General features: G+C 44.6%; 1 protein-coding gene across 1 annotated transcript; it reads right to left on the reverse strand.

Moving 5' to 3' along the window:
• Positions 1–2,996: 2,996 nt before the first annotated feature.
• On the reverse strand, positions 2,997–4,957 carry LOC4347626 (BAG family molecular chaperone regulator 2). The gene is made up of 4 exons (XM_015795836.3): positions 4,324–4,957; positions 3,944–4,200; positions 3,719–3,865; positions 2,997–3,626 (listed from the first exon to the last, which is right to left on the reverse strand). Exons 1-4 carry the CDS (start codon positions 4,577–4,579, stop codon positions 3,282–3,284), a joined length of 1,005 nt encoding a protein of 334 aa, XP_015651322.1. The 5' UTR covers positions 4,580–4,957; the 3' UTR covers positions 2,997–3,281.
• Between the last annotated feature and the right edge of the window lie 8,112 nt (positions 4,958–13,069).

Raw genomic sequence — 13,069 nt, forward strand, 5'->3', positions numbered from 1 at the left:
GCACAGCGAGGAACGTGGACGGCCAGATCAACCCTACGGTGAGATCGGACGGTGGACATTAACGGGGACCGGCGCGTAATTAACCGAAAGTGCAAGGGTTTTTTTTACAAAATCGGCTGACGTGGCGGCCCTAACCTTCTAAAGATCCCACGGACTTTAAGTAAACCAATATTACAAACAATGTAGTACTAACTCACCATCCATCCTCTTATTTTTATTACTCCATATAGAAAGTATAACAGAGACAATGTATAGGGGCTCCTTCTTTCAGCTATATTACTTGATTATTAATTACCGTCAACTATTTGAGTTTATTTCTAAAATATTTTATTTATCCCTATATTGAATACAGTAAGTATACTTACAATCCACTGCCTGAATTGATTAGGTCAGAGAAACTACAGTGCAGGCCAGATAGCAGGAACAATATGCGTAGGAGGAGCTACTTCTTTTATCCCATAAAAATTCAATCTAATATTGATTATTGATACATCGTAGTATTATAAATCTAATCAGTAGCAGCCTACAGCCTAGCACCGCACGGGGCCATGGCCGGCCTGAAGCTTCCAAAAGTCCACTTCGACGACCTCATCATTGCCCACATTTTGCCAGCTCACTCCCCTCTTTCCGTGCCCACTCACACATGCATTCCTGATCTCTCTCACTCACTCTCTCGTGCAGATAAACAGATATTCTAGACGGCCACAGGGAGCTCCTGTCCGGGCCAAAACAGCGAGTTCACTCCCAGATGATAATAGTATTTTTAATTGGAGTACTACCTTCTTGCAGCTGAGCTGCAGGTAAGGGTTAGTTGTATCTTGTGCAGGTAGTGTGGCACGGGCGTTGATTGGGCCCGGACTCTCGGACCTTATCGGCACTGGTAGATTTTCTTCTTCTTCCATTGGTAGGTAACAATGATGTAGCCTGGGTGCATGCTGAATCTAGCTAGGAAAGCCTGCATCGCTGCAAAAGGAGAAAAAAAATGGAAGCAAAAAAATGCTACGATTTTCTATTGGATATTATTCTAGACTAAAATTAAAGCTTGGTGATTTAGATTCTGCCAGTTAATTGCACCCTGGATGGTTAAGAGCATTCACAATACGGTGCGGTGACGAGTGGCATCGATCATCGCCGCACATCGGAGGCACCACGTCATGTTCGAGTGGCCTCGCAAGACTCCTTGTGCTCTGCAGAGGTCATGGTTGCTTTTGCTTCATCTGGACGAGGTCACTCAGGGGTTTACATGTACGTTGAATAAGCTATTGTCCTGTGTGTTATCTGGCAATGCGGATAAACAACAGGGGGAGTAAGGCCTACCAGACAACGACCTTAGCACATCTACCATTGTTTGAGCTTCTCCGTGCCGACACCGAGCAAATCTACCGCCGACGAGCTCATTTGTGCCATGTCATCAAGCTCCTCCGCATGCGGCGTCAAGCTCCATGTCCCATAATCCGCACTAGCATACGGTAGATGGAAAGAGGTCGCGAGCGGTGGCGACATCCCTGTCCTCCGTCTGCGCCGGCAGGAAGGAAGTTACTTAGCTACATAAGAGGATGGGTAGTGGAGCGAGGAGAAGAGAGGACAGATTGGGAATATTTCATATCAATTTTCCAGTAGTCGTTTAGTGTAGAATGTTAGACTCCAGTGAAAATTGAGAAAAATATGAGGACTAAAATAGGAAATAATGTTAGAGCCCGATTCCAAATATTGAAGCTATTTGAAGCACCTTGCATTATGCATGGAGAAGAACATCTTTTTTTTAACAGATATTGCCTCAGTGAGTCGGTGTAGCAATGCCCTCATCGAAGAATCGAAGCAACTAGTGTCCAACAAGCCACTAGTTCAACCGATACATCGCCATCAGAATAAGATTAGTCATCAGTTATAGCCACTTAGGGAGAAAAGGTGAATGTTCGGGCTTCTGGCTCAGTCACAAGACAAGCAATTTTATCGTTCTTGATGAGGTATCATTTTTCTATTATAAATTTGATACCTCTTGTTATCTAGATACTATGGCTCTGTTTAGATGGGACTAAAACTTTTAAGTCCCTATCACATCGGATGTTTGGATATTAATTATAAATATTAAACATAGACTATTAATAAAACTCATCTATAATCTTGGACTAATTCGCGAGACGAATCTATTGAGCCTAATTAATCCATGATTAGCCTATGTGATGCTACAGTAAACATTCTCTAATTATGGATTAATTAGGCTTAAAAAATTTGTCTCGCGAATTAACTTTTATTTATGTAATTAGTTTTGTAAGTAGTCTATATTTAATACTCTAAATTAGTGTCTAAAGACAGGGACTAAAGTTAAGTCTCTGGATCCAAACACCACCTATAAGGTACTAAATTTTTTTTTCCTCGTGATATCTCTTAAGCACCGTAAAACATGAAACGACGTGTGTCTCGCGGTTGATTCATTACGAATGTACAATTTCCTATTCTGATATCAATGATTTCTCTTTCCCTCCAAAAAATAAAACAAGAAGTTTAACCGAGACTTCCGATCCGGCCGACCAGACGGCTCGATCAAGCGGTGTCGTTTGACCACGATCCAACGCGCCCGCAACCCCACCCGGCCCCAGAATTGGCTGGACTCAACTTAGCCCGGATCACTCACTGACTCACTGTTCATCTCAGCTCGGCTCGGCTCGGCTCCCCGGAGTGGCGCGCAGATGGCCAGCAATAATTGCGCTACTAGCTCCGCGCCCACAGACCCGATGATGCAATTGCAATTCGACTGGAGATCGTTGCGATTGCGCGGCAAAATCTCACTCCCATTCTCCCCAATTAATCCCAAGCAATCATGATCCAAGACAGGAAGAAAATTCAATGTGTTTCGAATCACATATACATGCTGTTTTTTTTGTATATATATAGTGTCACCGGAAAATTCTTCGTCATGATACCACCCACTTTTTTCTTTTTTGGCTGTGTGACTGACCATGCATTGGATTGATGAACTGACTTGAGTGATGACATACGTACTGAACACACTCGATCACCCATGGTGTTTCTTCTTTTTTGTTTTTGTAGATATACTCTCGAAATGAAAAAAGGAACATGAAGAAAAAAGAAAGAAGAGGAAGAATGAACAGAAGAAATCAAAGAAACAATGGCGAGCGCTGCTGATCGATCAGGTGCTAGTGCGACCGATCGAATGAGCTCACGAGATGAATGGACAAAGAAAAGGTGAAGTGTGTAGTGTAGTGTAGTGTAGAGTAGTGTACCCATCGGAGGAGGAGGAGAGGGAGAGCGAGAGCGAGCTAGAAGAGCTCCCAATCGAACCGCGGGATCGGCGAGGTGGTGGTGGTGGTCGTCGCGGCGGCCATGGTGGTCGTCACGGTGGACGACGACGTGGACGGCATCGAGGACAGCAGGTCGAACGACTCCCAGCTCGCCGTGGGCGGCGGCGCCGGCGCGGCGGCGGTCTTCGTTGTCGTTGGCGCGGCGGGCGGCGGCGCCTGGAACTGCCGCCGCTGCGACACCGGCGGCGGGAGGTGCGGCGCCCGGGGCTTGGCGTGGCCGTTGCCGCTGGCCTTGTTGTGCGACGCCGCGTTCTTGGCGCGGATGGCGTCCAGCGACTCCACGTACTTCTGCACCCGCTTCTCCTGCGACGTGACGTTCGTCGGAAATTGAGCTCGCCGGAAATCAATCGGGCAAGAAACGGCGACGAGAATCGGTTTGGAGTTCGTGTGCTAACCTGCATTCGCCTCTGCACCTTGACCTCGCCCTCGGCGGCGATGGCGTCCAGCTTGACCAGCTCGTTCATCAGCGCCTCCGTGAGCGTGACCACGTCGGCGTCGACCACCCTCCCGCCCTTGCCGACGATGGCCTCCAGAGCCGTCACCTGCAAGACCACCGCCCAATTCAGCTAATTCGGAACCAAATTGAAGCCGCGCCGCCGCAAATTGTGGTGATTGATTACCTTGGTGGCGAGCTTGTCGACGTCGAGGCTGATGCGGGAGATGGACTTGGCGGCGCGCTCGGCCTTGTCGGTGCGGCGTTGCTCGAGGAGGCGCTTGGCCTGCGCCGTTGGGTCCTCGAGGAGCACCATCTTGGAGCGGTCCTTGACGCCGGCCATGTCGAGGAACGCCTTGGAGTCCCTCTCCTTGTCCTTGTAAACGATCTTCTGGTCCTCCGGGTGCAGCCCCGTCGGCGCCGACAGCTGCTTCTTCAGCTCACCTGCACCACCAACCACCACCATCAGCACCTGCTCGACCGAATCACACCCCTCCCCCAAAAAAAAAAAAAAACCAGACGCCGCGCTCGCACGCCGCCGGCGGCGAGGCGAGGCGCGTGCATTACCGAAGGACGCCTGCGAGTTGATGTAGATCTCGTGGTAGACGCCGTTGAACTTGACCTTGACGCGGATGGTGGGCACGGGCGCGGCCGGGGCGTCGCCGTCCGGGCTCCTCTTCTGCACCAGCATCCCACCTGGCCGCACCTCCCACTCATCCTCCCTCGCCGCCGCCGCCGCAGCAGCAGGCGGCGGAGGAGCAGAGCTCTCCTTCATCGCCGCCGCCGCCGGTGGGAATGTACCTTTCGCCTTGGCGCGCATCATCTTCTCATGGCACGCACACGCACACGCAACCAATTTACCAAACCAAAACCAAAGCCAACCGCTCCCGCAGCTAAAGCTCGCAAGCTACCACTGCCTCGCCCTGCAAGGCAAGAACCACCAGCTAGCTCGAGCAAGCAACACTCAGCTGCAGGTGACGGCGAATTGGGGAAGGGAGTGGCGGATCTGGGACGAGAATCGAGGCGCAGCAGCGAGCGTGTGCGTGTGTGCAGGTGCTCGACGCTGGCCTCAATTGGGGAAATCAGGATCAGGCGGCAGGGAGGTAGGTGGGGAGAGGTTAGGAAGGAAGGAGGAGAGATGGAGAAGAAAGAGAGAGAAAAAAAAAATAGAGCGGGTACAACTCAGGGACAGGCAGGAAGCGGCAGCAGCAGCAGCAGCCGCGGAATATTTATGCGCCAAAAAAAACCCAAAGCCGCGTGCGTGCGTGCGCGCGCGTGACCATGCAACGCAAACCCAACGCGGACGCAATGCAATTAACCAAATGCTCCGTTTCGCGGCGGCGGCGGCGGCCGCGGGGTGGCGAGAGCTCCGGCGAGGGAGGGAGGCTTGGTTGGGGAGTTGGTTAGGAAGGAAGCAACCGTCGTGTCGTCTCGTCTCGGCCAAACTTGCCACTTCCACCATCGCTCACCTCCGCCGGCCTCACCGGCCGCTTGCCTTTATCGTGGCGCGCTTCTTCTCTCTCTTTCCTTCACGCACGCTGCAAGCCGGCAAACACACCGAGCCAAAGACATCAAAGACGCGCCCTTTTTCTATTTATTTTTTCTTTCACAAGTTGCCGTCCTGAAAGAATAATAATACTCCCTCCATTTCAGATTACAGGTCATTTTAAAAAGTCAAAATGTTTTAAGTTTAATCAAGTCTATTATATACTATAAGTCCTTTAAATTTCCTACAAACGTTCTTAAGCCGCCACATGGTATCCCTACAAACACCCTCAGACTGCCAAGTGGCATTTAAAACATCTAGCCATTGATTTTCATTTAATCTGGTGGAGCCATATTTTTAACCGTTAGATCTAAAAATACCAAATAGATTTAATTTATCTTTAGAAATTAGAAAGCCACACGCCCACGTCACCCGTACGTGTACGATCATGTACATACATACTTCGTACGTGACCACCTTCTTTTCTTTTGTTTTTTCTTTTTTTTCACTCTCATGAGATAAAAACCAAATTAATATTTAGCTAATAGTTGTAAAATATATGTTATTTCGAGTTGTTTCGAAGATGTCTGATGCTCTAATTAGAGAATCTAAGAAAAACTATAAAATAAAATAAAAATAACTATTCATCGATTTATACTCACAATCGGTGATCTCTTATTTTTCAACCATTAAATTAGATCTATGACAATAATCCCTCTATCTAAAAATCATCTAATTCCTCCTTACATACATACACAACTCCTATGTATATGATTTGTCCCATATGGTAGTTTTCTCTTTCTTTCCAGCTCTAAAGTTTTTTTCTAAATTGAGTATATACGTAGTGACGACTCCTTGCGAGGAGGTAAAAGAAGCCACGCCACGGCGCCGTCTCATGCCACCCGTTGCTCCACTCTCTTCACGTCAAATTTTTAAATATACTTTTTTACAAACAAATTAAAAGGCAATCACATGAGCTCATATATATGCGTGCAGACGCACACTATGAATACAAATACGCATACCCTATTCCTATGATAGACAAATATTCATCCGAAAAGAAAAAAAAGAAAAAAAACAAACATCCATACGAGAGACTACTATTCGCTAGTAAAAAAACATACTTGTAACTACATTATTTATCTTTTTGTGTCGTCCCCATCCAAATAGTGTTAACAAATAGCACATATAATTTTAACAAACTTCATCGAATATTAATCCCCATGAACATGCATAGGTGAATTAGATGTATAATAGAAAAAAAAATAAAAACCTATATTAACTTGTATATTAGCAAAGGATCACAGTTTGAGCAAATATTTTTTTCCATGGTCCTCACCACTGAAGCTATTATATTTTTCGAAGTAGAGTCCAATGATCAACCCTGCTAATTTTTAAAAGAGAAAATTATATATGTACCACTAAAATGTAGTAGTATTGATTAACACCACAAACAAATTATGTATACTCTATACAATAAATCAACTGAAGACATAAAAAAAACTATTTTCATCACCTCCATTTTCTCCATACCCTGAACGGTTCCAAGTATGGATCTCAAGTGGATACATTGTAGTAACTATCGCAGGAGTATGTATTATTGAGCTGATGTCGTCTTACCCAAACCAATGGACCTTATTTTAAACTATTAGATCTATATATTAAAAAAACCTACTGATCGATCAGGCCAGTGCGTATGTACAACACATGTATCCAGTTCCCTCCTTATGGACAAGACGAACTCACTGGCTCTCAACTCTTTATTTTCCTTACAACAATTAAGTTAACAACTGAATAGAAGAAGATCCTAAAAATTACCCCGAAAAGAATATTCACCTTAATTTTTTAATAAAATTAGTGGACTAATTACTTCATAACATAAGACATCTAATGACTTTCTACCAACTTAATTATATTTCTCAACTTGTATACGGGGTCTATTTACCTATACAAATATAGCTAAATCAATCTACAACGGTACAAATAAATCTGTCTATGATTGAAGCTTTTTTTTTATTACTATATATCTCCGTCCTATAATGGATGCTAAAATTTTATAGGAATTAAGGAGGAATGAAAAAAAAAACTAAGATACCCATCATTAAATAAGGGGTATGCAGAGAGTTAGAAGATGGTTAGAGTAATGTTGGATAAAATTTAAATAAAGAATGACTGGATGGAACGAGTAGTATTAAAAAATTCCTTATATTTTAGGATAAAATTTGAATCCTTCGATTTATGGATGGAGGTAGTAGAAGTAAATAGAAGTAGGTGAGTATGTCTTTAATTAGATAAAGAAGTCATATTATCATATTTTCTAATATAAAATTTCTTAAATCAATATATCCTAAAATCTACAAAGACATCTTTAGTATACAAGCAAAAAATATTACTTAAAAGTTTAAATTAAGATGCTAAATATTTTTTTTAAAAAATAAACACATGTAGTATAAAAATGATAGTTTCATATGAACAAGCTCCATTGTTGCGACATATTTTTCTCATAAATTTAAGACACCATGATGCAAGTAATTTTAGTTTACAATATGTAACAACCCATCCTTCAAAATAAGGCAACCCAGCCTCCATTCAACTGGCATGCTCACTTATAAATATCACCTCACTTACACTATCATTCTCGCTTCGGGTAAATTTGTTAACCCAAAAATGATATGGTTGGAGAGGCAATGTCTTACAAGTTAGCTACACTCTTGCTATAACTAGCAAGATGGTACTACTCAAGTACAACACAGGTTACATCCTTCGAATAAAACATATAGACCACATCCTAATTGCACTAGGGATGTCATAGACACCCCCTTAAAGGATCCGACGTCCCAGTCGGTCCAACTAGCCTGCATAGTCACATATGCATATAGACAAATGTCCAGGAACATGTCACCCCTTAACGCACATCCGTACGTCGAGTGATCGAAACCAACTTTCAAAACAATCCCAGAAAAATTATTGATAAACATAGATTTAGAAGAGTAAAATATACATTTTCTTGAAAAAAAAATCCTATAAACAAACATTCGTCACAAAATTTCAAACACCACTAAATAAGGTGCCCGCGCATCTGCGCAGGCTGCCTTCCTAGTTTGTAGAAAAAGTAGTAACATTTCCAATCCAAGATAAATATATTGTAAAAATATATTCAATTATTGATTTAATTTAATTAATTTGACATTGTAAATATTATTCTATTTGTTTACAAACTTAATTAAATTTGGAGTAGTTTAACTTTAACCAAACTTAAAATGACTTGTAATATTAAATAGAGCGGGTAGTAACAGTTGCTCGCAGGAGAAGGAAAAGCTTTGAAAAATGAAATTATAGGTGTATTTTTAGTTGAGTGAAATACATGGCCAGTCCCTAAACTTGTGTGGTGGTATCACTTAAGTCCATGAACTTGAAAATTGCATGTTTAGACCCGTGAACTTGGTTTAATGTACCACCCCGGTCCAAACGTCCTTTGACTGTGTTTGACCGCTAACGTGGCATACCATGTAGACAACACTTTTGCTCTCAGCCCCCTCGACATCACAATACGTCGCATATATCTCCTTGTAGCTATATAGTAACACCTAGGGGTGGGCATATTTAGACCGAACCGAAGAACCGAACCGAAAAGATCGAGACCAAGACCGAAAAGACCGAGACCGAGAAATTCGGTTATCTATTCGGTCCCAGCCCTCAAAACACCGAATTTATTTCGGTCATTTCGGTTATTGGGTTCGGTTAACCGAATTAACCGAAATTTTGGCCCAATAGACCTAGGAAGCCCAATAAGCCCACTAAAACAAACCCTAGATGTGATACTAACCCTACTACCAGTGCAGCCTCCTCCTCCAGCCCCCACCACGCCGCCGCCTCCTCCTCCAGCCCCCACCGCGCCGCCGCCGCCAGCTCTGCCCTCCACCGCGCCGCGGCCCGCCTCCGCCCTCCACTGTGCGGCCGCCGCCGCCGTCCTCCACCGCGCGACCGCCGCCGCCGTCCTCCACCGCGCCGCGGCCGATGCCGCCGTCCTCGACCGCGTGGCGGCCGGTGCCGTCCTCCACTGCGCCGCGGCCGACGTCGCCGTCCTCCACCGCGCGGTGGCCGGCGCCATCCTCCATCACGCCGCGGCCAACGCCGCCGTCCTCCACCGCGCCGCGGCCGCCGCCGCCGTCCTCCACCGCGCCGCGGCCGCCGCCGCCGCCCTCCACCGCGCGTTCCAAATTTTTTCGTTCCAAACTCTCCTCAAAAATTTCGGTCAGACCGAGACCGAGACCGAGACCGCAAAACCGAGACCGAATTTGCCGGTCCTGAGTTTTTTTGGATGAAATTCGGTCCTGAGTTTGCGAAGACCGAACTGACCGAAAACCGAAGACCGAGACCGAATTTTTTGGTCTGACCGAACGCCCACCCCTAGTGACACCAAAATCCCCCCCCCAAAAGAATCCTCAATTCGTTCTTCCCTCTCATTCTTCTCCCTGCATGTATAGAAAATGTGGTCCCGATTAGAAATTGCCATTGTTCTACGCTCTAAAATGGCCTAAGAAAACGAGGACAAGCTTGGAGAATCCAAGGAGATGCCTAGTGTGCAAGCCGCATTGCGCTGCCTCCCGTCGCTAATTCGGCCGCGCTGTGCAACCGCTAACCCCGCTGCACTGCACTGTGCTGTCTCCTGCCTCCTTCCACTAACCTCACCGTCAAAACCCTAGCCGATTTAGGGATATTTTGGGGGATTTGGGTTGAAATGCACTGATCAGGGCAAGTTATGTGCGAAGGTATATATAGAGGGGGCTGAGTACAAAAGTGTTGCCTACGTGGCATGCCACATTGGCTGTCAAATATGGTCAAAGGATAATTGGTCTGGGGATGGTACATTAAACCAAATTCACGGATCTAAACGTGTAATTTTTAAATTCACGGACCTAAATGACACCACCCATAAGTTTAAGAACCGGCCATGTATTTCACTCTTTTTAGTTTTAGGGTGGATGATTGGCGCACTTGAGTGCTGGGGAGGGCGGAGGCGTGGCGTGGCGGCCGTATTTGGTACCAGTCCAAGTTACCCAAATGGGGTGAAGCAGCGAGACAAAGAGAACGGAATGCAATATCACACTATACTCATTGTGTGTTTTTTCATGTAAGATAGCTAAATTTTATGATTTATCTGATTTCTGTGATAGCTACTCCTATTTGAGACTATGAACAAAACGAACAAATGAATTAACAACTATAAAGTTATAAGTTTGCTTGTAGAAAAGTATTAAAAAAATTACATCCTTTAGTACTCAAACGTCCCTTAATATAAGTGATTTTGCCCATTCTAGTTATACCAACAGTATACATCCATCAACTTCAATTCAAAATTTTACCTATTTTAACCTCAATTAAATATTACTCCCTCCGTCCTAAAATATAAATATTTCTGGACTTGACACAGTATTCGAGATGCTACTTTAATAACAATATATATATATGAAAGTAAAATGTTTTAAATAAAAATAGTTGCATATTATGATATTTTTTTAATATAAATCTGGTAACATCAATTTTACATGATTAATGTTTTTTTTATTTTTTCTATTAATAGTCAAAGTTAAAAATATATGACTTGGCACTATTAAAAAATACTTATATTTTGGGACATATGGAGTATTTTATTGCTAACTTTAATCTTATCCAAAAGAAAATATTTTCTTGTATTATGGGAAGAAAGGAGTAGCTTATAAAGTGTGCAAATAAAAATCTAAATTCCAAGAATCGGAATAACTACGAATGTGTAGTAGCAGCAGCTACGGTGTGTGTGTGTGAGCTAGGAGTACTACCTTGACCGGTCAAACGGAGCAGCCACTGGAGGAGTAAAAGTGTATAAAAAAATCCCATAATTTCGCTGGACATTTTTTTTACCACCTCGTACTCCACATTGGGCGTGCGGTGAAGCTGACGTGGCGGCAGGGAAAAAAAAACTTTTCTCACCTGCACATGTCACCCAGCCCACTCCTCTCCGAAGCCACCAAAACGAGGCTGGTGGGCCCACCCGCGCTGTCCCACCGAGTGGTGCCCCGTCTCTCACATGGGCCAGCCAGAAAGACAGCGCAGCCAAACGAAACGCTTCCGGGTGCGCGGGCCCCACCCCGCATCCGGGGGACTCAGTGGGCCCCACCTGTCATTTGGTGCGTCCTCCAACACCGCTCGGTGGGGCGGAGCCGCACCGACAGCGGCCGCCGACGTGGCTTCATCACAGACCTCCACGTGGCACTCGCCGCGTGGCTCGGAAAGGGACAGTATAACCTACTCCGGCCTACTACTACTCTCTCTGGAATGCGGGGCCCACTCGCCGGCGGTGACGCGGCACCCACCTGACCTGTGCTGCATCGTGTCACGGCCACCCGTAAAAATATACTCTACCTCCGTCACTTATTACTCGTTGCTTTGAGTTTTTATTTATAGTGTTTGATTATTTATCTTAATAAAAAAATTTAGAATGATTATTTATTTTGTTTGTGACTTATTTTATTATCAAATATATTTTAAGTGTGACTTATCTTTTTTATATTTACACTAATTTTACAAATAAAATGAATGATCAAACATTGTAAACAAAATATCAAAGAAAAAGTAATATGGGACGGAGGTGCTCTTTCTGGGTTTCAACGGTAATATCTGCTATATGTACCGAGCACCACTCCACTTTGACAGTAAAAAACAATTAAAAATGTTTTTTTTAGAACATGAAAAGATTATACACGACGTCGTGCTACGCACGTGCAGATTCTTACACGAAGCAAACAGACAAAATGATGCGGGGAGCTGCAGGTGTCAGCTTGCCAACAAGATCAACTCTTTTTTTTTTCATTTTAGGGAGATCAACTCTTATTCTGATTCGTTAAGGAATGGCCGACAAATGGTAATCCATTCGTCCCAAAAATATAAATATTTTTATAATAGTGTCAAACTTTTTAAATTTTGACTATCAATAACAAAAAAAATTAAAAAGATTAATCATGTAAATTTGATGATACTATATTTATCATTAAATGAACTATTATAATATGTAACTCTCTTTATTTAAAACTGTAGGATCGTAAAGGGTCTTTCCCACCCCAAAAGCTAGCCATTGAAGTGAGGGGCTCCCCAACTTATATCTTAGGTCCTTTGCTCTTCCACAACCAATGTGGGACTATCCAACAAACTCTCCCTTCACACATTAGTGTCCCTTAGCCCTTCACCGCCCCTTCACCGTATCCGGGCCCCCACCGGCCCACGGTCCATCAGGTATACGGTCCCGCAGGCACCCACGGTCCATCAGGCCTTCACACGTGTCCATTGGGCCAGAGATGTTAACCTAGCCTGGCTCTGATCCCAATTGTAGGATCGAATCACAAGAACTAAGCCAACTAGCGGGGGGGGGGGGGGTGAATGGTTGGTATACCCAAAAACCAAAAACTTTTAGTGGAAATAAAAGTTACCTTCGAAATCGACGGAAGTCGGTCTGACCGAGATTGATCTGCCGGTCTGACCGAGTGGATGCCGCCGGTCTGACCGGTGTTGAATCTCCGGTCTGACCGCCGCAATGCCGCCGGTCTGACCGCCGGTGAGCTGCCGGTTAGACCGCCGAAACCCGGTGAAACACAAATCGAAGAACTCTTAAAATAGATGACGACTTTATTGATTCTCTCTGTGTTTACAAAGTGCACCAACAGCACTCCTTACAAAAATTTCGACTAAACTCGAAACCCTAACTCAAAACTCAACTCAATTGCTCTCTAAAGCGATACCGGGAAGTCTCACGCTCCCCCTCTATTTATACATAAGGTAGGCAGCCTAAAGCCA

Source organism: Oryza sativa, chromosome 9, assembly GCF_034140825.1.
Source record: "Oryza sativa Japonica Group chromosome 9, ASM3414082v1".
Lineage (NCBI taxonomy): Eukaryota > Viridiplantae > Streptophyta > Magnoliopsida > Poales > Poaceae > Oryza > Oryza sativa.

Excerpts from the sequence above, each read along its gene's own strand:
- LOC4347626 (XM_015795836.3), bottom strand. The coding sequence starts at position 4,579 with ATGATGCGCGCCAAGGCGAAAGGTACATTCCCACCGGCGGCGGCGGCG. Across the intron at positions 4,201-4,323 it reads CAACTCGCAGGCGTCCTTCG|GTGAGCTGAAGAAGCAGCTG; the intron begins GTAATGCACGCG and ends TTGGTGGTGCAG. Across the intron at positions 3,866-3,943 it reads TCGACAAGCTCGCCACCAAG|GTGACGGCTCTGGAGGCCAT; the intron begins GTAATCAATCAC and ends GTGGTCTTGCAG.